The 26066-nt window shown below is 41.5% G+C and overlaps 1 protein-coding gene across 3 annotated transcripts in view; it reads left to right on the forward strand.

The window, feature by feature from the left end:
* Window positions 1-26066, forward strand: part of GAREM1 (GRB2 associated regulator of MAPK1 subtype 1) — a 123439-nt gene that overhangs the window by 76489 nt on the left and 20884 nt on the right. For 2 of the 3 annotated variants that reach the window (XM_074944430.1, XM_074944431.1), the window contains exon 3: window positions 15600-15730. The exons of the other annotated variant lie outside the window; for it this stretch is intronic. In XM_074944430.1, coding sequence (XP_074800531.1) covers window positions 15600-15730 — 131 coding nt within the window. The remainder of the gene's footprint in view (window positions 1-15599; window positions 15731-26066) is intronic. 3 annotated transcript variants of the gene reach the window in all.

Raw genomic sequence — 26066 nt, forward strand, 5'->3', positions numbered from 1 at the left:
CTTTAAAGGATCATATTTTAACCTGTTCATTGATATGCTCACCTCCACTGTACGGAAGAAAGGAAAACTTGTCTTAATTTTTTTCCCCTTTCAATAAAAACACCAAACCCAAACCCATTTTTGAATAATAGAGGGAGAAAGGTTAATCTCTACCTTTAATTTCTGAGTCTGTGAATTTGGGTAATCCACGGCTGTATAGCTTTGGAAGTACTGCTTCTAGAGAGGGGTCACAAGAGAGATTCTTAGGCCATGTTTACACTACCCGCCGGATCGGTGGGTAGTGATCCATCTATTGGGGATCAATTTATCATGTCTAGTGTTGACGCAATAAATCGATCCCCAATTGCTCTGCCGTTGACTCTGGAACTCCACCATGGCGAGAGGCGGAAGCGGAGTCGACAGGGGAGCAGCGGTCATTGATCCCGTGCCGCAAGGATGCGAAGTAAGTGATTCTAAGATATGTTGACTTCAGCTACACTATTCTCATAGCTGAAATTGCATATCTTAGATTGATCTCTCTCCTCCTCCCCCTCCCCCCCTCCCCCCCCCCCCCCCACACAGTGTAGACTAGGCCTTAATGATTCAATCAGTCCTTTGCTGGGTAGCTTTTTATATTCTCTCCTAAATTGCTTTGCAGAGAGAAACAACCCTACCATGGGGGATTGGCTCACACAAAAAATTAATAGGAAAGACAAGCTTTCATAGATAAGACCAGAAGGGATCAGTGTGATCCACTCGGACCATCTGTTGACACAGGCTATTGAATTTCATCTAGTGAGCCCTGAAAGTCAGGGTTTTAGTTTATCCTCCTATGTAAAGTGAACAAAATGAATAACTTGCATCAAGTGGACAAGTTACGGTGATTGCCTTTCCTCTTACTATATTGCAGACTTTCTTGTCTCATTGTATTGTTCGTAGAAAACGTCAGACTTGATTTTAACACAGATCTGCTGAGATGTAGATTTAATACTTTTCTGACCCCTTTCCAAGAAAATTAGTGAGTTGAAATGTCAACTGGAAGTGAGCTCACTTATAGGGATCTAGCTGCAAAAGGTATCCTGAGATTTGGGACAAAGCAAGGTAAGAAGTTGAGAGTCAAGCAGAGAAGCTTGTAGCAGGCAAAGGTAAAACAGCACCAGGATATGGTGTGGGGGACAGCCTGCAAATGGAAGAGGTGAGGCAACCCTTATGGATAGATCACAGGAGGTCAGTGCATAAGGGCCTCCAATGATACCACAGATAAGACTGAATTCTGGCCAGGGTAACCTACAAATCAGTACGTAACTTTGTCTTTTGGAACTTACATGGCCCCATTACCATAGCATCTGAGCACCTCAGACTCTTAATCAATTTATCGTCATAATGCCCCTGAGAGGTACTAATTTCCCCAATTCACAGTTTGAAGACTGGAGGCACAGAGAGACAAAGTGACTTGCCCATGGTCAATCAGGAAATCTGTGGTGGAGCAGGGAATCGAACCTCAGTCTCCGAGGTACCAGGCTAAGTCTCTAACCATACTGGACCATACTTTCAGCTGTAATTGCCCTCCAAGAAAGGCAACTATAATTGCTCTCCATTGCTGAGGAGACTTACAGCCCAGCCGCAATGTGCAGCTGCTGTCAAAAAGGCTAATGGTATAGCAGGATAGACAATAAGACAAAATATCATAGCGCCACTATATAAATCCATGGTGCTCCCACAGCTTGCCCAGTTCTAGTCACCTCATTTAAAAAAGGTTCAGAGAAGGGCAACCGATATTAACGGCTTCCATACAAGGAGAGACTTAAACGCTGAAAGGCTGTTCAGCTGAGGAAAGAGAAGACTAAGGACGGGATATGATAGAGGTCTATAAAGTCATGAATAGTATGGAAAAGGTGAATAGAGAAGTGTTATTTCACACAATGCAAAAACCAGGGGTCACCTGATGAAATGAATAGGCAGCAGGTCTAATACAACTGAAAGGAAATACTTTTTCACACAATGCATAGCTAATTTAGAACTCATTGCCATGGGATGTTGTGATGGCCAAAATTATAACTGGGGTAAAAAACTTGATAAATTAATAGAGGATAGGCCCATCAGTAGATATAAGCCATGATGGTCTGTGATACAACCCCATGCTTGGGGCAGTCCTAAACCTTTGATTACCAGAAGCTGTGAGTAGAAGACTGGTAGATCACTCATCACTCCATAATTGCCCTGTTCTGTACACTCCCCCTGAAGCTCTGGTAAAGGCCATTTTCAGAGACACAATACTGGACAACACTGACCATGGTCTGATCCAGTATGGCAGTTCTTGTTGTGTTGTCCATTGTTATGTTATCCGTCTCGCATAAAGCACTGTATACTACCAAGGACTATGGCTGCTGATTCAGTCATTTTCTGGTTTTTAAAGTTCCTCCCATTCGGTTAATTAAAAAACCTGTTCGTGCACATGAAACAAAAGCACTGCTTATATGAAATTGATCTATGGACATTTTCAAAATTGCTGCTGTCTGAATGCACTTTTTCTTTAGTTTTGTTTAGCCTATCAAAAGTTCCTGCCGGAAACAGCACTGTCCTTGTCAAATGGAATATTTTACTATACACACCATCCTACACTTGCACCACAGCCTGTTTAACATGGAACAGGGTCAAAACCTGAAAGGCACAAAAGAATGCTCAACAAGCAAGGTTGCAATGAATGAAGCAAAAGTTGTGCTATTGAAAAGGAGGCACTATGTGGGACCAGCAAAGCCGTCTCAGCAAAAGAATAAAAAGAAAAGGGGTATGGGGGGGAGAAGGAATCTTGTGCCCCCCCAAAAAAAGTCGAGCTTGCTATTTCTGGCATGGTACTAATGTGCTGACCATTGGGAAGCATGAACCTTGAAACCTCTTTTAGAGTAAAAGCTGTTATGCTCTGAAGAGAAATAAATCATTTATCTTAGCATTGGCTAGGCTCGTCTGAGTTTTGACTAAAAAGACTTATCAAGAGCTAAACAAAGTGTCTAAGCCTGAATGGAAAGGCCAGTCTCGTTGCACTGAATCTGTATTTTTAAATGGTTACTACATCTGAATACATGCTGTTTAACTGTCTCTGGTGTAAACCCACAAATCATTTTTATTTTCAGAAGCACTGAAGTCCTTAATTTGCACAAAAATCTCCTCTTTTTCCATTTACTCTATATACCACCTCTCTTCCCTAGTATTGGAGCTGTTCATTGTTTTTTAGTCAACCAAACAAAGTGCTAGAAGTTAGAGCAGGCTTAACCCAACTAAATACTGTAGTTAATGAACTGCAAAGCTCCCATTGACTTCATTAGGATAATGAGTTGGCCCCTAGAGTGAATAATCTGCGTTCTAAATTCAGGTCTTCAATCTAAAAGCAACATTTTCTTTAAGTCAAGAGGAGTTTTGCCATTGACATCATCGGGACAAGAATTTGTCCTTTTAATGCTGCTTAGTGTATATCAGAAGAAGCTTCCTAACTTAGCTTATTCAGTGCAACTGGTAAGTAGGTGCTAAGTCTGATTCACTTTTACAACCACATTTGTAGAAATTTTAAATAGGGCTTCATCAGACAATCTGATAATATCCTGTCAAAACTATGTTTATCACTACAAAGCTTCCATTCCCCTTCTTCAGTGAATATAGACTCTCTGTAAATAGTAAAACTACATTTGGCACATTTTGAAATATTCTGCTCCTAGCAAAAAATAAAGTTTTAACTTCAGTGCCCAGGGAACATGCCACCTTGACAGCACTAGAACTCCACAGTTGCATTGGTGGTGGTGGTGGTGGTGGTACAGGGGGAGGAGAGGGATGTGGCAGTCCAGGCTTTCCTGTGGTGACCCTCTAATAATCGATTGTGGAAAGACAATTTCTAGAGGTGAGTGATAATGGATATCTGTGCCCATTCAGTCCTTTGGCATAATTTGCAGCTTCAGTTATGAACCAGTGGTCGTATTGCCAGGTCGAAAAGAGATCCTGGCAGCTCTGGTCAGCACCGCTGACCAGGCCGATAAAAGTCCAGTCAGTTGGGCTAAGGCAGGCTCCCTGCCTTCCATGGCTCTATGTGTAGGAGCAGCCGGGGGCTCCGCACGCTGCCTCCGTCCAAAGCACCGACTTTGCAGCTCCCATTGGCCAGGAACCATGGCCAATGGGAGCTGCAGAAATGGTGCCTGTGGATGGAGCAGCGCGCAGAGCCGCCTGGCCACTCCTCTGCATGGGAGCCGAAGAGGGGATATGCCGCTGCTTCCAGGAGCTGCTTGAGGTAAGCCCTGCCCGCAGACTGTACTCCTGACCCTCTACCCCAGCCCTGATTCCCCCTCCTGCCCTCCGAACCCCTCTGTCCCAGCCCCACCCGAGAGCTAGGGTGACCAGATGTCCCGATTTTATAGGGACAGTCCCAATATTTGGGGCTTTCTCTTATATAGGCACCTATTCCCTCCCCTCCCCCCCCCGTCCTGGTTTTTCACACTTGCTATCTGGTCACCCTATCCAGAGCCCCCTCCCGCACCCAGAACCCCTCATTTCTGGCCCCACCCTGGAACCTGCACCGCCAGCCTAAAGCCCATACTTCCTTCCACATCTCAACCCCCTGCGCCAGCCTGGAGCCCCCTCCTATACTCCCAGCCCCTTGGCTCCACCCCCCAGCCTGGAGCCCCTTCCTGCACCTCAAACTCCTCATCCCTGGCCCCACGTCAGAGCCCACACCTCCAGATGGAGCCTTTATCCCCTCCCATATCCTAACTCACTGCCTCAGCCCAGAGCCCCCTCCTGCACCCTGAACTCCTCATTTCTGGTCCCACCCCAGAGCCCTCACCCCAAGCCGAAGCCCCCCCCCCCCCCCCACACACACACACGCACCCCAACCCCCCTGAGCCAGCCCTGGGAAAATGAGTGAGTGAGGGTGGGGAGAGCGAGCGACAGAAGGAGGGGGGATGGAGTGAGCAGAGGCCTGGGCTCGGAGAGGGGGCGGGGTCTTAGAGGAGTGGCCGGGGAAGGGTGTTTGGTTTTGTGTGAGTAGAAAGTTGGCAACCCTAACCAGTGGTACCATATTTGTTATGGACATCTGTCCAGAAGGAACTAGATAGATAACCATCAATTTTTTTCACATACGTGAGTGGTCACAAATTTTGGTCAGAACTGAAATTTTATTCTAATTTAAGTAAGGAATTTAAATAAATAGGTGTACCAGGAACATCAAAATAGTGACTATTTTCTTTAGGCCAAATATATATGGAGCACATGAAGGTGAGGACATAATATACCTGATTTAAGCAAGGCGTTATGTAGGGAATTATGATAAAATTTTGAAAAAATTGCCAATGTACCTAAACCCTAACCTATAATAGGTCTGCTATTCTAATCCTGGGTGTTTGAGTCAGTCTGCCTGAAACTATGGTGGTTTTGTGTGATTGACAAATGTCCACCAGGAATTAGGTTGAGATTATCAAAACTAATTTTTTCTTGTGACTGAATTAAATTTTCACCTGGCTTTAGACGCCCCCCCAGCCCTTTTTATTTTTTTTTGCAAATGTCCCCGAAACCATTGTATACCACTTATAGTTGGTCACAAGGTGAATAGTTAAGAATACGTCTGAAGGCAGATTACAGCTGATTCAAAAGTGTGTGCACTACTTTTTTGCTGTTGAGCTATTTTAATATCCCACACAGAAATTTGCAGCAGAAAATCAGCTATTGGAGAACAAATGCTGAAAATAATCTCAAAACTTGGTTATGGTTTGGAAAGCACCCATGTAAAAACATCTTTTTGGTCTTTGTTCTCCATTTGATATAACTTCAATCAAATTTGCTCAGTTTTTCTAGTCCAGATTAGATTTTGTCTAAATGCTGGCACTGCAGGTTCAACCCAATGCCTAGAAATCAATCCTTTTTATTTTTTTGGTCTCTATAAAACAGCACCAGCAGGAAGGGTTTTGGATTCTCAACTTTCTGTTGCTGGCAGCCTAGATGCACAAGGCATAATGTCTATTGTTTATAAATGTTCTAGAGCTGTCAGCTCTCTGGGGCAGACAGTAGTTATAACTTGCTATTGTCCGTAAATTAAGCAGTTTATTTACACTTAGTTCCATCATTTTACCAAGTCACTTCTCTAATTGTAACTACATTTATAAGCAGCTGCATTCTTCACACTCCAAGGACTCATATTTTGGTGGGTTTTAAGCTTTGAATCAGGGAGCTAGTATGCAAACAGAAATAGTATCTAGTTTCATTGCGGAAATACTGAAATTTTAAAAGCATTGTCGTCTTTCCCTTTGCCTCCCTGCCACTTTCATCCCAACCTTTCATGTGCTGTCCAGTATATTTTGGTAGTAGCTGGAGCCAAATGAGGAACAAATTGGCAATGCCTCCTCAAAAATCCCCCCTTCCTCCTAGTGGCAGGACACAGACTGCAGGGAGCCTCCCCAGGATCCCTGTTACCAGTGGAGTGGATCTGGTGACCACAAGCTACTGGTGATCTCTTCCCTTTTTAACACTGACAGAGACTGAGCAGGCCTCCAGCAGTCTCTCTTTCGTGCCCCTTCTCCATAGGAAAAAAGCCTGGTGCATGAGCCACCTATGTGTAGCTTCTTTATCTTTGGTGTTACCCGATTTCAAATCTTGTTTGGTGTGAGCTTCTAGAGGACTCCTCTTGCATTTTCTTTAACATGTCCCTCTCCCTGTATGATACTACAATGTGGTGGATTTTACTATCATCCTGTAGGTTCCACTATTAATGTGGGTATGTATTTGTAAGCTTGCTGCTCATCAGCTTGATGCAGGCTATGGCTAATCAAGAAAGTCAGACATTACAACAGATTCACTTAATGGCTACCCATTGTTACGACATTTGAACTGATATTTAGGAAATTGAAAGCTGCTCATGTAATGCTCTTAATACCTTTTAAGCAACACACAAGACACGTAAAATGGTGTTGTTAATTATGAATGAGGTTGATAATATCTAGGAAGATGGGTTAAACTTAGGATTGTTGTACACTCAAAAGTTGCATCAGCATAGGTGCGTGTCTCAGGGATGTGAAAAATCCACACCCCTGAGAGACATAGTTAAGCCTACCTAACCACCACTGTAGACAGAACTAGGTCAGTGGAAGAATTCTTCCATCAACATAGCTTCTGCCCTTAGGGGAGGTGGATTACCTACAGTGACAGGAGACCCCCTTCCCCCCACACACACCCCATTGCTGTAGTAGGTGTCTACACTGAAGTGTGGTAACCGTGCAGCAATGTTTTAAACATAGACATACTCGTAGTTAATGCCCTTGCCATATACTGCAGTTAGTCGCATGATTTCTGTAAATCATATCATTTATTTATTGTGGTAACCTAGTAGTTGTGACTCTAACCTATAAAACAAATGATGTTTTGGTTTGCCATTTAAGTCCTCTACATACTCATATGTCCATTTTAAGTCACCTACAAATTCAGCGTCTTGGGTTAAATCTCGGTGAAATGTGATTAAAGTGCCATTGGCACACTTGTACTGATTGGTGTTCTGGTGCCAGTATCTACACCTTTAGAATCATAGAAATTGGAGATAGAAAAGATGTAGCAGACTATATAGCCCCCTTTTCTTTGCCAGTGCATGATTATAGAGTGTAATTAAAAGTCCAGAACAACGCAGGTAGCCTTTGATTGTATTGCCTTGTGGAAGACCCTGTTTTGATTCCCTTTCCTGATCTCTTGAACAGTACAATGTAAAGGTGAAGTCCTGTGACATCTCCAACTGAATGATGATGTGTGGCTCAGTCTTTTTCTTGGCTGAATGGATGACAGCAAAGCAGGACTCCTATCACAGTGATATAAAGCAGAAATAAATTGTGGTGTTTGAAGCCCCCCAAAACTTTAAAAATCCTTCCAAGAAGTAAAACTATTCCTATTCCTTTCCACAGGTCTGTTCCCTTCCACTGTGCGTAGGGTACTACACAATCAATTACTAGGTTATTGAATGTGCTATTGTGCCTTGCCCTGTTCTGTGTTTTATGGTACTGTAAATTCAGCTCAGGTGCACATTGCAGATGCTAATTACAATTTTATGTTTACTTAAACATGCCTTTTTCCCAGTTAATTTTCATTTTGTTCCCAAAATTGCATGTGTGTTGGGGGGATGGGTATCCCTTTCTTTAAAAATGAATGTGATGAATACAAATACTGTATATAACAATGCAATATTTTACTAGTTCGCAGAGCTGTTGAGGATTTAATAGTGTTTGTACAGTCCATATAAAAAATAGATGTGCCCCATAAGTGCACCTGGAATTCCTTTCTTTACTGTGTCTACCATATCTTCACTCTCTCCTTCTAAAGACAGATTCCAAGAAGTCTCTTGTTTCAAAATGACTGTAACTCCCAGTGCCCTCTAATCTTTCTGCAAAAAACTTTAAACCAATGAATAAATGACTGAAAAAAATAAACTCTAAATTTCAGCAAACTGAAAGAAGGGAAGCAAACAAGAGAGCAAGACATGTAGTTTCCCTTTTATTGTCACTACTGCTCAATGTCCTCCAAACCCTTCCTTTGCAGGCTGATTGTCTAGATCGTAAGTTTTTGGGGGCAGGTATCATAACATTATGCTTATTTATAAAGTACCTGGCATGCTGCTGGAACTATTCAAATTATAGCTGCATCAGTATTTGATTGTTGGGGGGGGGGGGGAGGGGTTTCCCCTAAAAATGATGCTTTGGGTGTATGTAATTGCAAAAATTATCACCCCAATACTTCATAAAATGAAATACAATACTTGAGTGCCACATACATAATTCTACAAAAGGAAGAAGAATTACCTGCATGTTAGTATGGGTTAAGATTATATCCAGGTTATTTTAATACCATATTTTTTCTGGCTTCCAATTTCCCCTCCTCAACTCTCTGCCATGTCTGTGGTGTAAGATAACTCCACTCTATGAACTAACTGACAGAGTGAAGATTGATCAAATAAGCTGAGACTTCCCTGGTGAGACAAATCTATCTCCATGTCAAACGATGGGGTTACTCTCTTGTCCTTGTGTGCACATGCAACGCTAATGGGAGTTACGTGCACATGTCAACAGAAGCACGTACAATACCCCCATCCATAAGAGAAGCAGAAGTGCTGAAGTGGCCTTTCAAACTGAAATATTGCATTCCATTGCACTCCTAATAAGCTGTCCCTCCTTCTCTACCTCCTCCTCTCTTTCCCAAGCCACCTGCATTTGAAATTCATTATTTTGGCCATTCACATCTTTCTTACTCCTTTGACTATGTCTTTTAAAATCTCTGCTCAATTCTAGCTAAAGTTATTCTGCTCAAAAAGAAAAACAAAAGTGTTCCCAGAGTCCAAGGGAAGTAGAATTCTTATGGGGAATGTTGGCAAAATCAACAGTCTTTCCCAAAATCGTGGAATTTTGTCAAATAGATAAAGATTCTGAACATTGTAGGCCATGACTATGGTTCTGCAAAATGCTGAGTACATTGTCAACACTCAGCATAGTGTGAAATGTAAACCTCTGCTTCTCACTCTTGCTGTCCCAATGTATTGTCTATTAATTCCTGAACAGCACTGGGTCCTGCAGATGGAATAACTCACTTCGAGATTTTACTAAATAATCAAAGCTTCTGAAAGACAATACAACTTTTTCTTTAGAGAAGGATTTGACAAGTAACACATCTGAACAGATGTTTCTGCAACCTCCACCCTTTCTGTATGGTGGCACAAAACCACTTTACACAGAATGGTCTGTTGCAGAATTTCTGTACTGATTTAACAAATTGATTTCACATCTGCTTTTGTGTTTGTATTAACTCTTACATTGTCTCTGGGAATTGGTATGTTTTTTTAATCAATTTTTGTGTTTGAACAGGGATTTTTAAAAGTAAAGTATGGTAAAACAGTAATTATAGTAAGTGAAAAGAATTATGACAGTAAGAAACAAAATCAGTAGTCTCATTGCACCTTGTTCTTCTGTTCTGGGTTTTGTTTGGAAGTGTTTAAGGGGGACTGGACTAGAGCTTTTTTTTTTTTTTTTAAACAGGAAAGTGGATCCCATAACTTTTAGAGGAAAATGCTGATCTTCTGTGTCAATTATTGCTTTAACTTTGTAGCCAGAGGTCTACAGATTATCCCAATACTAGCCGATTTGACACTTTCTAAAGGAAGGACTGCTGCTCTAGGGGTTTTTTGTTTTTGTTTTTTCCTTGTTGTTTCATGTTTCTGTGCTCATCTTTTTGATCTTGTTGCATTTGCCATTTTCATTACAAGCACCTTTGCATGGAAATAATCTCATTTCTCCACCTATTTAGAGGGCATGTTAAAAGTGCAATACTGCCTTAATACACTATCTTTCTTTCCCTGCATCAGAGACCATGCTCTGGGTAAAACTTGTATTCATTTCATTCCATTGATTAACAAGAAAAACCCTTTAATAGATTTTTACCAATTGATTTGTGCTAATATTAAAACATCCCATGATATGAGAGTTGCAGGTGCACTCCTCTGAAAGCATATGTTGTTTTTGATTCCTGACAATACTTCATTATCAAATACCTAAATAGAATGAAGATAAGTCATGTTGTGATTGCGGTTCAACCTTCTCTTAATTTTGTAACGTTTTCTGGTTATATTTACCTTCTCTCAAAAGTAGTAGTGTTTTGCTACACTCTGCATGCATTTTGTTTTTGTTTTTGTTTTAAAACTAAGTCTTGTCTTCACTTAAGAGATAAGTAACTTACAAATACATTTGTTCCAAAATGCCCCGAGTGTGAGTGTGTGTATATGTTTTTTTCCTGTGTGTGTGTTAAAAGAACATCATTAAGGTTGCAAAGTCATGTTGCCGGTACAACCTTAACTCTGCCCCCTTGTGCATATGGGTTATGATAGTCTTTTAGTTACATGAGTATACACTACTTTTTTCCCCACAGGCCACTGCCTCATTCAATGCACAGTGTACAATGCTCGCTTAATGAGCAGCTATTCCATATTTTGTTTTTTCTCCTTGTTCAGCATGTGGCCTCAGGCTTTACTGTATGCAGTTCAAACTCTGCTCCGAAGACAGAATTATTAATTTCCTCATGGGCTTTTCTATGGTTCTCATCACTATATTATCCAAGTGCTTCATAAACATTAATTTATCTTCACAACCAGCCTGTGAGATAAGGTGGGTGGTATTGTTCCCATTTTACAATAGGAAGCTGAGGAACAGAGAGATTAAGATCAAAAGCAGCTATTTATTTTGGGCACCCCATTTGGGACAGGTAGGTCCTGATTTTTTTTTTTTTTTCCAGAGTATGTAGCATTATACAGCACTTGATATGTTCAAAGCATAGCTCCCACTGACTTCAGTTGCAGCTGTGAGTGCTCAGCACTTCTGCACATCAGACCCTCAGTCTCAAGTGGGGCATGCGGAAAAGGAGAAACCAAACTTTGTACAGGTTACTTGCACGTTCAAGTGACTTGTTCAGCGTCACATAAGAACTTTGTGCCAGAGGCAGGGATAGAATCCAGTTCTCTAGAGCAGCATTCAAGTGCCTTAATTCTGAAAAGTTGGTCCAATAAAAGATATTACCTCACTCACTCACTCTTTCTCTCTAACTCTGAGACCTCATTCACTACACACCTTCCAACTTCTGCAACAAATGAACCACGGGTCCTACAGAAGTCTCCTTCACTACAAAACACTGATTGATTCCCAGAGCTGATTCATTGTATATACTGAAAAGGCAAGGGTCCTGTGGAAAAAACAGAATCATAGAAATGTAGCACTGGAAGGGAGCTCAAGAAGTCATCTAGTCCAGTCCCCTGCATTGAGGCAGGACAAGTATGCCTAGTAGGGCTGTCGGTTAATTCATGCAATTAACTCAAAAAATTAATTGCAATTAAAAAATTAATTGCTGTTTTAATTGCACTGTTAAACAATAGAATACCAGTTGAAAATGTATTAAATATTTTTGGATGTTTTTCTACATTTTCAAAAACATTGATTTCAATTACAACACAGAATACAAAGGGAACAGTGCTCACTTTATATTATTTTTTATTACAGAATAGATAGTATTTTTCAATTCACCTCATAAAAGTACCATAGTGCAATCTCTTTATCGTGAAAGCGCAAATTACAAGTGTAAATTTTTTTGCTACATAACTGCACTCAAAAACAAAACAATGTAAAAGTTTAGAGCCTACAAGTCCACTTAGTCCTACTTCTTGTTCAGCCAATCACTAAGAGAAACAAGTTTGTTTACATTTATGGGAGATAATGCTGCCCGCTTCTTATTTACAGTGTCACCTGAAAGTGAGAACAGGTGTTCGCGTGGCACTTCTGTAGCCGGCATTGCAAGGTGTTTACATGCCAGATATGCTAAACGTTTGTATGCTCCTTCCTGCTTCAGCCACTGTTCCTAAGGACATGCTTCCATGCTGATGACACTCGTTAATTAAATTAATGAACTCCTTGGGGGGAGAATTGTTCTGTTTTACCCGCATTCTGCTATATATTGCATGTTATAGCAGTCTCCGATGATGACCCAGCACATGTTCTTCATTTTAAGAACACTTTCACTGCAGATTTGACATAATGCAAAGAAGGTACCAATGTGAGATATAAAAATAGCTACAGCACTGGACCCAAGGTTTAAGAATCGGAAGTGCCTTCCAAAATCTGAGAGGGATGAGGTGTGGAACATGCTTTCAGAAGTCTTAAAAGAGAAACACTCCAATGTCGAAACTACAGAACGCGAACTACCAAAAAAGAAAATCAACCTTCTGCTAATGGCATCTGACTCAGATGATGAAAATGAACATACGTTGGTTTGCAGTGCTTTGGATCGTTATCGAGAGGAACTCATTATCAGCATGGATGCATGTCCTCTGGAATGGTGGTTGAAGCATGAAGGAACATATGACTCTTTAGCGCATCTGGCACGTAAATATCTTGCGACCAGCTACAAAAGTGCCATGCAAACGCCTGTTCTCACTTTCAGGTGACATTGTAAACAAGAAGTGGGCAGCATTATCTCCTACAAATGTAAATAAGCTTGTTTGTCTGAGCGATTGGCTGAACAAGAAGTAGGACTGAGTAGACTTGTAGGCTCTAAAGTTTTACACTGTTGGGTTTTTTTAATAGTTATTTTTTGTACATAATTCTACATTTGTAAGTTACACTTTTACAACAGAGATTGCACTACAATACTTGTATTAGGTGAATTGAAAAATACTATTTCTTTTGATTTTTTTACAGTGCAAATATTTGTAATAAATGTAAAGTGAGCACTGTACGCTTTGTAGTGTGTGTGGTAATTGAAATCACTATATTTGAAAATGTAGAAAACATCAAAAAAAATTTAAATAAATTGTGTTCTATTACTAACAGCGTGATTTAATTGGGATTAATTTTTTAAATCCCTTGACAGCCCTAATACCTAGTATGCATGAAGAGTACATAATCATGTAATTAAAGACTGTATTGTAGTGGATATGTGTAAGGGGCTGAATTAAGGTTGCTCGGGTAAGGGAGGCATTGAGAGCACAGGAGTGAGAGTCGCCCAACTTTTAGTTCCAGTGCCTGGATCCAGACCTGGCCTGGCCCGGCCCACAGCAGCTTAAAGCTGCAGTTGTAGGTAAAATCTAGCTCAGCCCTGGGCTGGAGCATGCTCAGTAACGAGAGTCTCTGTTAAGCTCTAGCAAGTCTCTACTGATCATGTGCGAACTGTGACTCTTCAAAGGCTTATAACTTGGCCTTGTTTCAAAATATTAGGGCGGGGGAGGGCTAGAGTTTCTCAAATAAAAGGTTGCCAGAATTTTTTAGCACGGGCAAAATAACTTATTTGTCCCTTGCCTCATTCTTGGAAACAGCTGGGCTGTTTTCGTTGAAATTTTCCAAGCAACCATCATGGAAAATTTCAGCCCAAATAGTTAGTTTGGCAAAGCTTTATAAACAACTGAAAACAGGGTATTATTGTGGTGGGAAATGTCAGGGAACTTTAAGAGGCAATGCTACTAGCCCTGCCTATCATACCTTAAAACTACCATGAAATCTGTACAAGAAGGGCAAACTCCTACCTTATGAGTCCACCCAAGGTAGCCTTAAACACTGCTGTTCTACCCTTATTAGAAGATTAATCCTCCATTTGTCAGCAGGGGGTTGTAGTCAGATGGGACACTTGGAGAGGATCCTCCTGATTATAAAAGAGAGGGGGCTGCTGTCAGGGCTCTTGGACTGTGAGATTTGCTTCCCCTGCCCCCCTTGGTTCAAAGCAGTCAAAATTTGGGGACCTTCTGGCATGCCCCAAAAGACATCTGTCCAATAAGGTTTTTGGAGAGGGCAGAGGGTATGTTTCCTAGATGAAGGGGCAGGAGACAGTTTTTTAGGTGGTTGGCTGGCTGAGTTCTTGTTTAATTGATGATTTTGGTGCTTCAGAGATCGAATTGTATTTGTTAATGGTGTGTTAGGGTGCCTGTAGCCTTGGACTGGCACCTTTTTAGCTATTTAAAATCTAAATAAATTAAACCACCAATTTTTCTGTCTGGAGTCATTGCTTGAGACAGGTTTCACTGTGTTTTTTGATGGGGAATATCCTGTAGGATACTAATATCAATATTTTTCAAAAGTGGGGGAGAATCACTCCACTGATTAAATTAATCTCACTAATATACTGAGAATGTTTGTAGTGTCTGTCCCAGCTTTAGCTACTGCTCTTTTAGCAAAAGTTTACTTTCAAATTGTGCATTCATATTGCATAAAAAGAAATGCGGTAAATGAGGTGACTATTCAGGATTGTATAAACATTCCTTCCAAAATCGTGAATGTGGCCACAGTATTAGGGTCTAGGCAGCGATTTGTCTTCTGTGACATTTAGAAAATAATCAAATTAAAATGTCTGTCATGTGGTGCAGGGTAAAGTTAGTAGGGAACACTTATTTCCAACATTTCATAATTTATTTACTTTAGAAGGGGAATACTTTATCTTCCACAGAGTTTTAAATAGTCGTGTGTGTGTGTGTGTGTGTGTGTGTGTGTGTGTGTGTTTAAAGGTACACATTTTTAATAATGGATTAAATGGAGCTAGCTCTAACAAATTATTTGAAATATTGTTTCTGATTGTAAACTGTCATGTGGAAAGCATTCAACCAGTACACTACTGTTACCAAAATATGGTGTAAGGAGATTGGTTTTAGTTTAACTTCTTTACTGCAGTCTAATGATACTTTAAAAATTTCAGCACTATTTTTGGTTTCTTTGTGGCACAAGGGTTTTTTGTGTTTTCTATAAATCAAAGTATTCTAAGAGCTTTCTACACAGAAGCTGTAAGGTATAAGTGTACACATGTAGAAGCACTAGTAGTTACTTGCCAGTTCTAGAGAAAGCATCTGATAAAAGATTCCTTTTTAATTTGACTTCACTTCCCACACATTCTTGTAATTCTGGGTTAGTGAAACTTGGTAACTTTTCATTTGAAAGCTTATGAAGACACTTTTGCAATCTCTTCTGTTGTTGCTTAACTATTAATAATCAGATGAAACTGACCAAGCATCATAGTGAAGGAGTGAGCAAGCAGTTGCCACAGTGACAGCTGTCCAATGTAAATATCTTACCGCTCTTCTGTTTATCATCTGTTTTCAGGGCAGTTTAAGCTGCTGGAACAAGACCGAGATATTAAGGAGCCAGTGCAGTATTTTAACAGTGTGGAGGAGGTGGCTAAAGCATTTCCTGAACGAGTTTACGTCATGGAGGAAATAACATTCAACGTTAAGGTAGCCCCTGAATAAATATTTGTCCCCATCTAAATGATTAACTGGTACAATCTTTATATACATGGCAAACGAGCAACTGCGTTATGTGGGGAAAAGTGACTTTAAGACAGATGAGTCTTTAGTCTTCTATTCGTAGGCAGTGATTTTTAGTATAATTTTTTGTAGTATTAAAACGGTGTGTTCTTCAAGGCGCCTTTTGATCCTACAGCCCAGCAGCGGAGCACCCCCAATAATCCATCCATCTAACTCAAGGGCTGTTGCCAGATTTTAGACAAAGTGTCTTTTGTTTCACCCCGCAAAAGCAATCTGGATTTTACTCCCTGCTAGGCACCAGCTGCTCCACTCGGTCTCCAGAAAGCCTCATTTCCAGACAGTGTGTAGGGTACTGTGATGGAGTTACTTGTCTCTAATCAGATGGCAGACTACTGCAGTTAAATAGCATTGTATATAAAGCAAAACAACAAAAGACCCACTTGCTTTTCTTGTGTACTTCTTGAGTCTGTGAGAGGATCAGTGATCCACATGGGAGTGGGAAAGGGTTTCCTGTGGCCACACACAAACACTCAAACTGAAACTGTGTTAAATAGGATGATGTCTGAATCTATCCACACAAATTCTCACCTGTAGTTTCAGTAGGTTACAGTGCAAGCCTGGTCAATGCCCAACACCGGTCACAGCAGCCTCAAGGCTGATCTAATTTGCGCCACCTGGAACACCAACTAGGGTTGTAACATAACCTCTTGGAGCTGGAGCACGTAGGAGCTAACCATACCTCCTACACGGATGTGGGAGCAAGCTGATTATGCTGGCTTTACGCCGCCAATGAATCCTCTACCCAAGAGGAATCCCTAGCTGGCTCCTTCATCCCTCTTGCGCTGCTGCAGCAGAGGACTAGGGTTTTGCCCATAGTTCCTATACACGTGAAGCATGATGTTTGAAGGGGTGCTATATAAACGTGAAATATGATTTAACTCATGTAATGACAAAATGAATGCATCTTTCAAAACAGTACATTGTTTTCATATAGACTCTCTTGATTAACCTGGATGTGTATAACTGGGCACCTGATTACTTAACACCATGATGTGAGATTACAGGGCAGTTTTGCATTCCAAGGGCAAAGCTAAACATACCTAAGATTGAATACATTGTTATAGTGGGACTCGTAGCTCTGTGCAGCACAGTACAAATGTATTGGCATTATTTAACTGATCAATGGAAAAATTAAAATGCAGTCAGTGAAATGCACAGCTATGATTTTACAGGGTGAGGATATACAACTACAAGCTTGTTAAACGTAAAATGTTCCCACATAAGCTGAACGGGAATTTTTAAAAAATACTTTGCCAGTTCATGATGCTGAAAGTTAAGTGTAGCATGCTGTTTTGATATCAATACTGGATTCAGAAAATTGCTATCTACAGTAATAGTCTTCTGTTTAAAAAAATTCTGTGTTTAATAGTGGGCTAAATAGGTGCCTTACCTTTTTTTTTTTTTTTTTTTTTTCCCCTGCAACTGTTTCAAATTAGTGATATCTGTCTAGACCAAGCCTGTTTGCGTCCCAAAATAAAAACAAAAGTGAAGTAATATAACAGGACTGAGAACAGTTTAAGTGATAACTTTTTATAAGACTGTAACAAAATAAATATTGTACAATACAAATGCCATACATATGCCTATGAAATTGACGTAAGCACTGGAGAGGACTAAAGTTTATTATGTCTATATACAGTAAATCATTCCAGTTTTATGTGTTGTAAATTAATACAGCATTATTCAGTATTCAAATACAAGACGGAAAGAAAAAGGCTTATGTAACATAGTTGATGCCTCTGCGTGTGTGTAGCACTTACATAGATGCTCACGAGAAGTTCTTGGGATCTACACTAAGGGTTCTTCAACTTGGGAGTTGTGATTTCTTCTCCCTCCACCACTCTTCCCATATGCAGGGTTCTGACTAGATCTCAGCTGGATGGGAGGGAGGTACTGGCATGGGAAAAGGTTGAGAATCACTGATCTATCTAATGGAGACCTCTGCATGGGAAACCTTGTAACCAAAGGTGTGGTGTCAGTATTCTGATAACAGAGAACTCTTGCATCAAGAATTAGAAGGTCAACCTTTTTGTTATTTCATTATTATTAAAAAGAAACCCAGATGCTGTACTAGGCTTGATAGGCAAGCCAGGAGAAAATCCTGCCACTGTGATAGGGTTTTTTTAAAATATCAGCCCAGTTAATATAGTTCCATGCTCATACATCATATTAGTATTGTTGCCTGCTCAGCAACAGCAATTTTACTCCAGTCCTATTCTATCAATTAACATCATAGTGCAATAAAATATAGGAAGTATTATAAAAATCAGTTTTATTTTACCTTGATGTCATCTTAACAATTTTTCCATTTATTCTTTTCTCCCTCTTTTTCTCTTTTTTATCTTCCATCTTGTTACTTTTTTCCTTCTGAAAGAGTGAAAACTAAACTTTTTCTCTCACAGGGCAGTGCAGAGTTCGCTTCCTGTTTGAACCCTTTTCTGTCCATTCCTTTGTTGTGTTTCATACCTGTCTGCTTTTCCTACCACGGTTTGTTCTCCAAACTTCTGCTTTTCCTCACCCTTAATTTTGTTTCCAGATGCAAAAAATAGTGGTCTGACTGTTAGGATTTCTCACTGACAGGTAACTTTCAAAGGAAAAGCTCCTGTCTTCCCTGATGCACCAGGGTAACAGCTATATTGCTCCCCATCCATGCACATTGAACCGGCCATAACTACGCACCTGCTGCTCCTATATGGTTGGTCCAGTGTGATCCTTGCCTCTCCATCTAAATGCCTGTGGTGGAGCAGTCCGCACTGTAAAGAGGAGAAAACCTGGCTTCTGATGAAGCTATGGATGTTGTGAATTTGAATCTTGCTGTTTGTGGGGTAAGAGGTTATTTTACTTCACTTTGTGGGGAGGAAGATGGCTCTTTTTTCCTTAATAACTAACATCTGGGCATGGGGGCATCTCTTCATCTCCTCCCCTTTTACCTGTGGCAGGCGGACATGGCGCAAAATCTGCTGGGTTATCTGTGAGATAGGAGAGGCAGTGCACATGGCTGGAGTACAGGACTCTGTAACAGCAGGCAGAAATGGGAATTGAAGAATTATTATGGAATTATTAACAATTTGAGTCCTTCTGTATCAACATTGTTTTCCTGATGTTAAAGCGCCCATAGGTCTGCGCTCTGTGTGTGTGTGTGAGAGAGAGAGAGAGAGAGAAAATTTAGAATGATCTGGATACGGACTTTCTTGGATTCATATTTAGTCTACACTGAAATAAGAATTAGAAAATTTTAAGAGATAAAGTTTTTCTCGATTAAATATGTAGTTTCTACAAGTACCTGTCCTTTGCTGAAATGCTATTTGGTAACCTCTTCGATGTAATACTTGGTAAATCACCACAGAGATCTTTTGTGTATATAGCACCATGACACTGGTGAAGATGGCTTTTCTTGATTCTCCACAGGTGGAGGGAAACCACTAGAGAAAAGCTGAGCTATATCAGGGAACAGCTCTTCAAATGCTAATAGCACTAAGTTATCAAGGATAGGCAGTCGGCTGTTGCAGGGAGAGAGTCCATATAAGTACCTAGGTCGCTGGTCAGATTGATGAGAAAAAAAATACCCCCCACCCCACCTTATTAGATGTGTAACTTGGTAAAGCTTCCAAAAAGAAAGGCAATGTTGTCCCGGCAGATAGAGCGCGGGACCAGGAGCCCTGAATTCCAAAGACTGCCACTGACTCTGTGGCTGGGATCACTTATTTCCAAAATGAGTTAACAGAAGGGTTGCTGCTTACCTTGTTGAGGCCTCATTTGGAGTACTGTGTCCAGTTTTGGGCCCCACACTACAAGAAGGATGTGGAAAAATTGGAAAGCGTCCAGCGGAGGGCAACAAAAATGATTAGGGGACTGGAACACATGACTTCTGAGGAGAGGCTGACGGAACTGGGATTGTTTAGTCTGTAGAAGAGGAGAACGAGGGGGGATTTGATAGCTGCTTTCAACTACCTGAAAGGGGGTTCCAAAGAAGATGGCTCTAGACTGTTCTTAGTGGTAGCTGATGACAGAACAAGGAGTAATGGTCTCAAGTTGCAGTGGGGGAGATTTAGGTTGGATATTAGGAAAAACTTTTTCACTTGGAGGGTGGTGAAGCCCTGGAATGCATTACCTAGGGAGGTGATGGAATCTCCTTCCTTTTGAGGTTTTTAAGGTCAGGCTTGACAAAGCCCTGGCTGGGATGATTTAGTTAGGGATTGATCCTGCTTTGAGCAGGGGGTTGGACTAGATGACCTCCTGAGGTCCCTTCCAACCCTGATATTCTATGATTCTATGATTTATCTGCCTCCAAGAGATATTCTGACAATGAATGTTTGTAGAGCAGTTGGAAGATGCACATGTGCTATAGTTCCTAAGTAATTAGTAATTGCCTTTAGTCTCTGAAAAGTAGTATGTTTAAGTAATCCTCTTGGCATAGTGCTTTACTATGCTAGTCCCTACAGATGCAGCGCACAAACTTTTCCAGTCGCAACCCCCCCACCCACCTCCATTAACAGAATCTGTTTCCTCCCCCCCACATCCCCCCCCCCTTACTGCACAGACAAGGCTTCCTCAGCAGAGGAGCTTGGGCTGAAAGTGAAGCTGGGGGTGGAACTGGGGATGGGGGAGGGGCTGGGACTGGAGGCAGAACTGGTCTGGTGGTGGAGAGAGAATGAGGGCAGAGATGTGGCTGGTGATGGAAGGGAGTTAGGGTTGGGGGCAGAGTGGGACTGGTGGTGGATCTGGCCTGGAGGTGGAGCTGGGCCTGGGGGCTGAACAGGGTTGGGGGCAGAGTGGGGCTGGAACCGTGGCACTCCCTCCCCAACCCCTAGTGGGGGCTGGCCTGGGCCCTGCCGTGCGCTGCCCTGCCCTCGTAGGGGAGCACACCTCACAGTTTGGGGACCACTGCCCTACAGAGTGCATTTTTTCCCAGAAATAAAACAAGAGCTTTTATTTGCTTGAGAAATTACCAGTTTTCTAAGCCTTAAAAATGTTATGCAACTGAATGAATAAATTGCTGATTTACTGGCATAGTTGCATTACAGCTTGTCAGTCCTAATAAGCTTGTCTTTTGTTTCCAAAAACAAAATCGCTTTAGAGGTCTGTAACCAATGTGATATTTTAAAATGCCACAGCAGTGATTGCTAAAATCAGTCCATCTTCAGTTTTAAATTTAAATTGTAGCCCAGGTCCTCATTGTTACCTGGCCTTATACAGTACTAACATCATGCTTTAGGGCTATATTGAACCTTTCCGTTTATAAGCAGTATTGAGATACCACCTTAACTCCTGGAACCAGGGAAAGCCTGCTTCAGGTGATGGAAATAAACACATGCATACTACTGACAAGAATGGCCCTACTCATCAAATTTAGGAGCCTATCAGTCTCTGATCATGCAGGCAACTGCTTACTCTTCCAATTTATCCATCCCTCTTAAAAACTCTGTGGTTTTTATCATAGAATCATAGAATATCAGTGTTGGAAGGGACCTCAGGAGGTCATCTAGTCCAACCCCCTACTCAAAGCAGGACCAATCACCAACTAAATCATCCCAGCCAGGGCTTTGTCAAACCTGACCTTAAAAACCTCTAAGGAAGGAGATTTCACCACCTCCCTAGGTAATACATTCCAGGGCTTCACCACCCTCCTAGTGAAAAAGTTTTTCCTAATATCCAAACTAAATCTCCCTCACTGCAACTTGAGACCATTACTCCTCGTTCTGTCATCTGCTACCACTGAGAACTGTCTAGATCCATCCTCTTTGGAACCCCCCTTCAGGTAGTTGAAAGCAGCTATCAAATTCCCCCTCATTCTTCTCTTCTGCAGACTAAATAATCTCAGTTCCCTCAGCCTCTCCGCATAAGTCATGTGCTCCAGCCCCCTAATCATTTTTGGTGCCCTCCACTGGACTCTTTCCAATTTTTCCACATCCTTCTAGTATGGGGCCCAAAACTGGACACATTTTTATGGCTTACTTAGGGGACGAGAGCTGAGGAAGCATTGTTCTAATGCCCCTACTCTACTTATGCTACATTGATGACATCTTCATCATCTGGACCCATGGAAAAGAAGCCCTTGATGAAATCCACCATGATTTTAACAATTTCCATCCCACCATCAATCTCAGCCTGGACCAGTCCACACAAGAGATCCACTTCCTAGATACTACAGTGCTAATAAATGATGGCCACATAAACACCACCCTATACCGGTAAACTGCTAACCGCTATACTTACCTAAATGCCTCCAGCTTTCATCCAGACCACATCACACGATCCATTGTCTACAACCGAGCTCTACGATACAACCGCATTTGCTCCAACCCCTCAGACAGAGACAAACACCTACAGGATCTCTGTCAAGCATTCTTAAAACTACAGTACCCACCTGCTGAAGTGAAGAAACAGATTGACAGAGCCAGAAGAATACCCAGAAGTCACCTACTCCAGGACAGGCCCAACAAAGAGAGTAACAGAACGCCACTAGCCATCACCTTCAGCCCCCAACTAAAACCTCTCCAGCGCATCATCAAGGACCTACAGCCTATCCTGAAGGACGACCCATCACTCTCACAGATCTTGGGAGACAGGCCAGTCCTTGCTTACAGACAGCCCCCCAGCCTGAAGCAAATACTCACCAGCAACCACACAGCAAAAGCACTACCCCAGGAACCCATCCTTGCAACAAAGCCCATTGCCAACTCTGTCCACATATCTATTCAAGGGACACCATCATAGGAGCTAATCACATCAGCCACACCATAAGAGGCTCTGTCAAGGTTCCTTCCCCACTCTGAACTCTAGGGTACACATATGGGGACCATATGAAAGACCCCCTAAGCTTATTCTTACCAGTTTAGGTTAAAAACTTCCTCAAGGTACAAACTTTGCCTTGTCCTTGAACCCTATGCTGCCACCACCAAGCGTGTTAAACAAAGAACAGGGAAAGAGTCCACTTGGAGATGTCTTCCCCCAAAATATCCCCCCAAGCCCTACACCCCCTTTCCTGGAGAAGGCTTGATAAAAATCCTCACCAATTTGTACAAGTGAACACAGACCCAAACACGTGGACAACGAAAAATCAATCAGGTTCTTAAAAGAAGAATTTTAATTAAAGAAAAGGTAAAAGAATCACCTCTGTAAAATCAGGATGGTAAATACCTTACAGGGTAGTCAGATTCAAAACATAGAGAATCCATCTAGGCAAAACCTTAAGTTACAAAAAGACACAAAAACAGGAATATACATTCCACCCAGCACAACGTATTTACCAGCCATTACACAAAAGGAAAGCTAACTCATTTCTAGCTAGATTACTTACTAACTTTACAAAAGTTGTGAGTCTGCATTCCTGGCAAAAGCATCACACAGACAGACAGATAGACCCTTTGTTTCCCGTCCCCCACCCCCAGCTTTGAAAGTATCTTGTCTTCTCATTGGTCATTTTGGTCAGGTGCCAGCAAGGTTATCTTAGCTTCTTAACCCTTTACAGGTGAAAAGGTTTTGCCTCTGGCCAGGAGGGATTTTATAGCACTGTATACAGACAGGTGGTTACCCTTCCCTTTATTTTTATGACAGGCTCGTTCACCTGCACATCTACCAATGTGATATATGCCATCATGTGCCAACAATGCCCCTCTGCCATGTACATTGGCCAAACCGGACAATCTCTACAAAAAAGAATAAATTGACACAAATCAGATGTCAAGAATTATAATATTCAAAAACCAGTCGGAGAACGTCAACCTCCCTGGTCACTCAATTTCAGACCTAAGTCGCAATTTTACAACAAAAAAACTTCAAAAACAGACTCCAGGAAACTGCAGAATTGGAATTAATTTGCAAACTGGACACCATTAAATTAGGCTTGAATAAAGACTGGGAGTAGATGGGTCATTACACAAAGTAAAAACTATTTCCCCATGCTATTTTTTCCCCCTACTGTTACTCACACCTTCTTGCCAACTGTTTGAAATGGGCCGTCCTGATTATCACTAGAAAAGGTTTTTTTCCCCCCGATGATGATAATAGCCTACCTTAATTGATTGGTCTTGTTACAGTTGGTATGGCAACACCCATTTTTTCATGTTCTCTGTGTGTGTGTATATATATCTCCCTAGTGTATTTTCCACTGCATGCATCTGATGAAATGGGTTTTAGCCGACAAAAGCTTATGCCCAAATAAATTTGTTAGTCTCTAAGGTGCCACAAGTACTCCTTGGTTTTTTTTTTTTTTTTTTTTTTTGCTGATACAGACAATCACGGCTACCACTCTGAAACCAGTACTCCAGATGAGGCCTCACCAATGCTGAATACTCTAACAATCCTTAGAAGAATAAAAACAGAACTGTTTATTTTTTTAACCTTTTTTGCTATCTCCGAATAACTTACTTGGGTTTGTAAAGCAGCTTAAATACTCAAAAGTACTGCTGCAGAGGTGACTAGAACAGTTAAAGGATTTTTAGTTCTCACTGATGCTAAGTCACCTTTACTGTAGCATAACTGCTGCGCTCCCTCATAATAAGATGCAGCAGATGTAACCAGCTATAATGAAGCAACTAAATAAAATGTTTTTGATAAACCTTTATATATCCAGATGGTTAAACACTTTTTCATCCAACGATAACAGATTAGAACAATTAGGACTTGAAAACCTATCCCATCAGCTATTGGAAGAATCTATTACTTTGCACTAACTTGTGAGAGGCAATATGTTAATCTTCCCAGTACAAAACTTTTGTTAGGTAATCATTTTTTATCTACCTGATGTCTGTCTTCTGCAGCAAATGTCACTTTAGTCAATCTAAATTGCCATTGAATTTCAGGAGACAGAGTTTAAAAGATTACAGTGATGTAATTCATCACTGTTTTGTAGTGCATTTGATAAAAATGTCTTGTAGGAAGCCAGTGAGTGAGGTCAAAACGCTGGCATCAGTGCTGAACTCCTGACATGGATTGATAACTGGCAGAGAGAGAACAGAGAGCAACTAATATATGGAAGAGGATCCTTCTGGTGGAATATAAGTCCCAAACTTACTTGTTAGTATTGGGAGTGGTTCAGTTTAAATGTCTGTTAGTGATTTAGAAATGGTTTTGAAATGCAATGCAGCAAATATTGCAGATACCACGAAGGAAGGAGTTGTCATGTATCACTAAGCAATAAGATTTAAGAGGGGTAGGGGGTAATGGAGATATAAAGTATGGTGTTTAATGTTAGTAGCTGTAAGATAATGCATCTTGCAAGAACAAGCATGAAGGCAAAAATAACTGGGTGGGGTGGGAAAAAGAGAAGGTTACTTGAGGATTGTGCCAGGTTAACAATAAAATAAGTTGGGGAAGCTTCCTGTTTACGAGGTAATAACCATAAATCATAGCTGAGTCAATTCCAGGGAAGAAGATCAAGGACCTGTTGGCCCAGGTTTTGCTTATTACCAAGCTAACTGCAAGCACCTCAGGGTTTTATGGTGAAATGTCTAAATATTCTAATTTTAAGTGGAAGGGGAAAAAACTTTCAGAAAAATGTAAAATGTGCGGTGCTGTCACACTGCTGGGAGGTGAATTGTGTCAACAAAACTCACTCACTGAACTCATTCTTCCCCATCCCATCGCCTGGTTTTACCTCCCTACAAATCAGCAGGGCTCTTGTTCCTAGACTAACGTATTTCAAAACCAGTATTGCCAACTCTCATGATTTTACCCCAGCTCTAGAGATTCTGGGTGTGGTTTTACCGGTTTCAGGCAAACATGGTCAAAGGCACCAACTTTCAAATTTTCCTTTATTCAGAATAACCACCATCTCCTATTACCGTCAATGGGGCAGAAGCCCGCAAGATGGCCCCCATTTCCTTGCAGTCTGTCTGCGTGTGGAAGTGGGGCGGCCTTTAATAAAATTCACTGCCACCTCTCACTGTTCTCAGTAAGATAGAAGCCAGACCCCCACCCCCCAGGCAAAATGGCTGCCACCGTCATTCAGGGGCACAAGGACTATGAAGAGCAGCAGAGACACTGGAACAGGTGGATGGGGAGAAAGGGGGTAGGGCAGTGGGGGGAACAAGAGGCAGATTTAGGGCTGCAGGTGGATATGGGAGGCTGACGTTGCACAGAGGACAGGGATAGGTGGGAGATGAAGGGCTCAGATGGCTGCTCACCCAGCCAGTGGTAGGCAAGAAGAGTTCCCTCCAAGCATCCAGGAAGAGGCAAAGTTGCAGTGTTGCCAGCTCTTGCAAATTGATTGTGAGTTGTGGGATGCTGGTGCCTGCGGAAG

This window comes from Natator depressus, chromosome 2, assembly GCF_965152275.1.
Source record: "Natator depressus isolate rNatDep1 chromosome 2, rNatDep2.hap1, whole genome shotgun sequence".
NCBI lineage: Eukaryota > Metazoa > Chordata > Testudines > Cheloniidae > Natator > Natator depressus.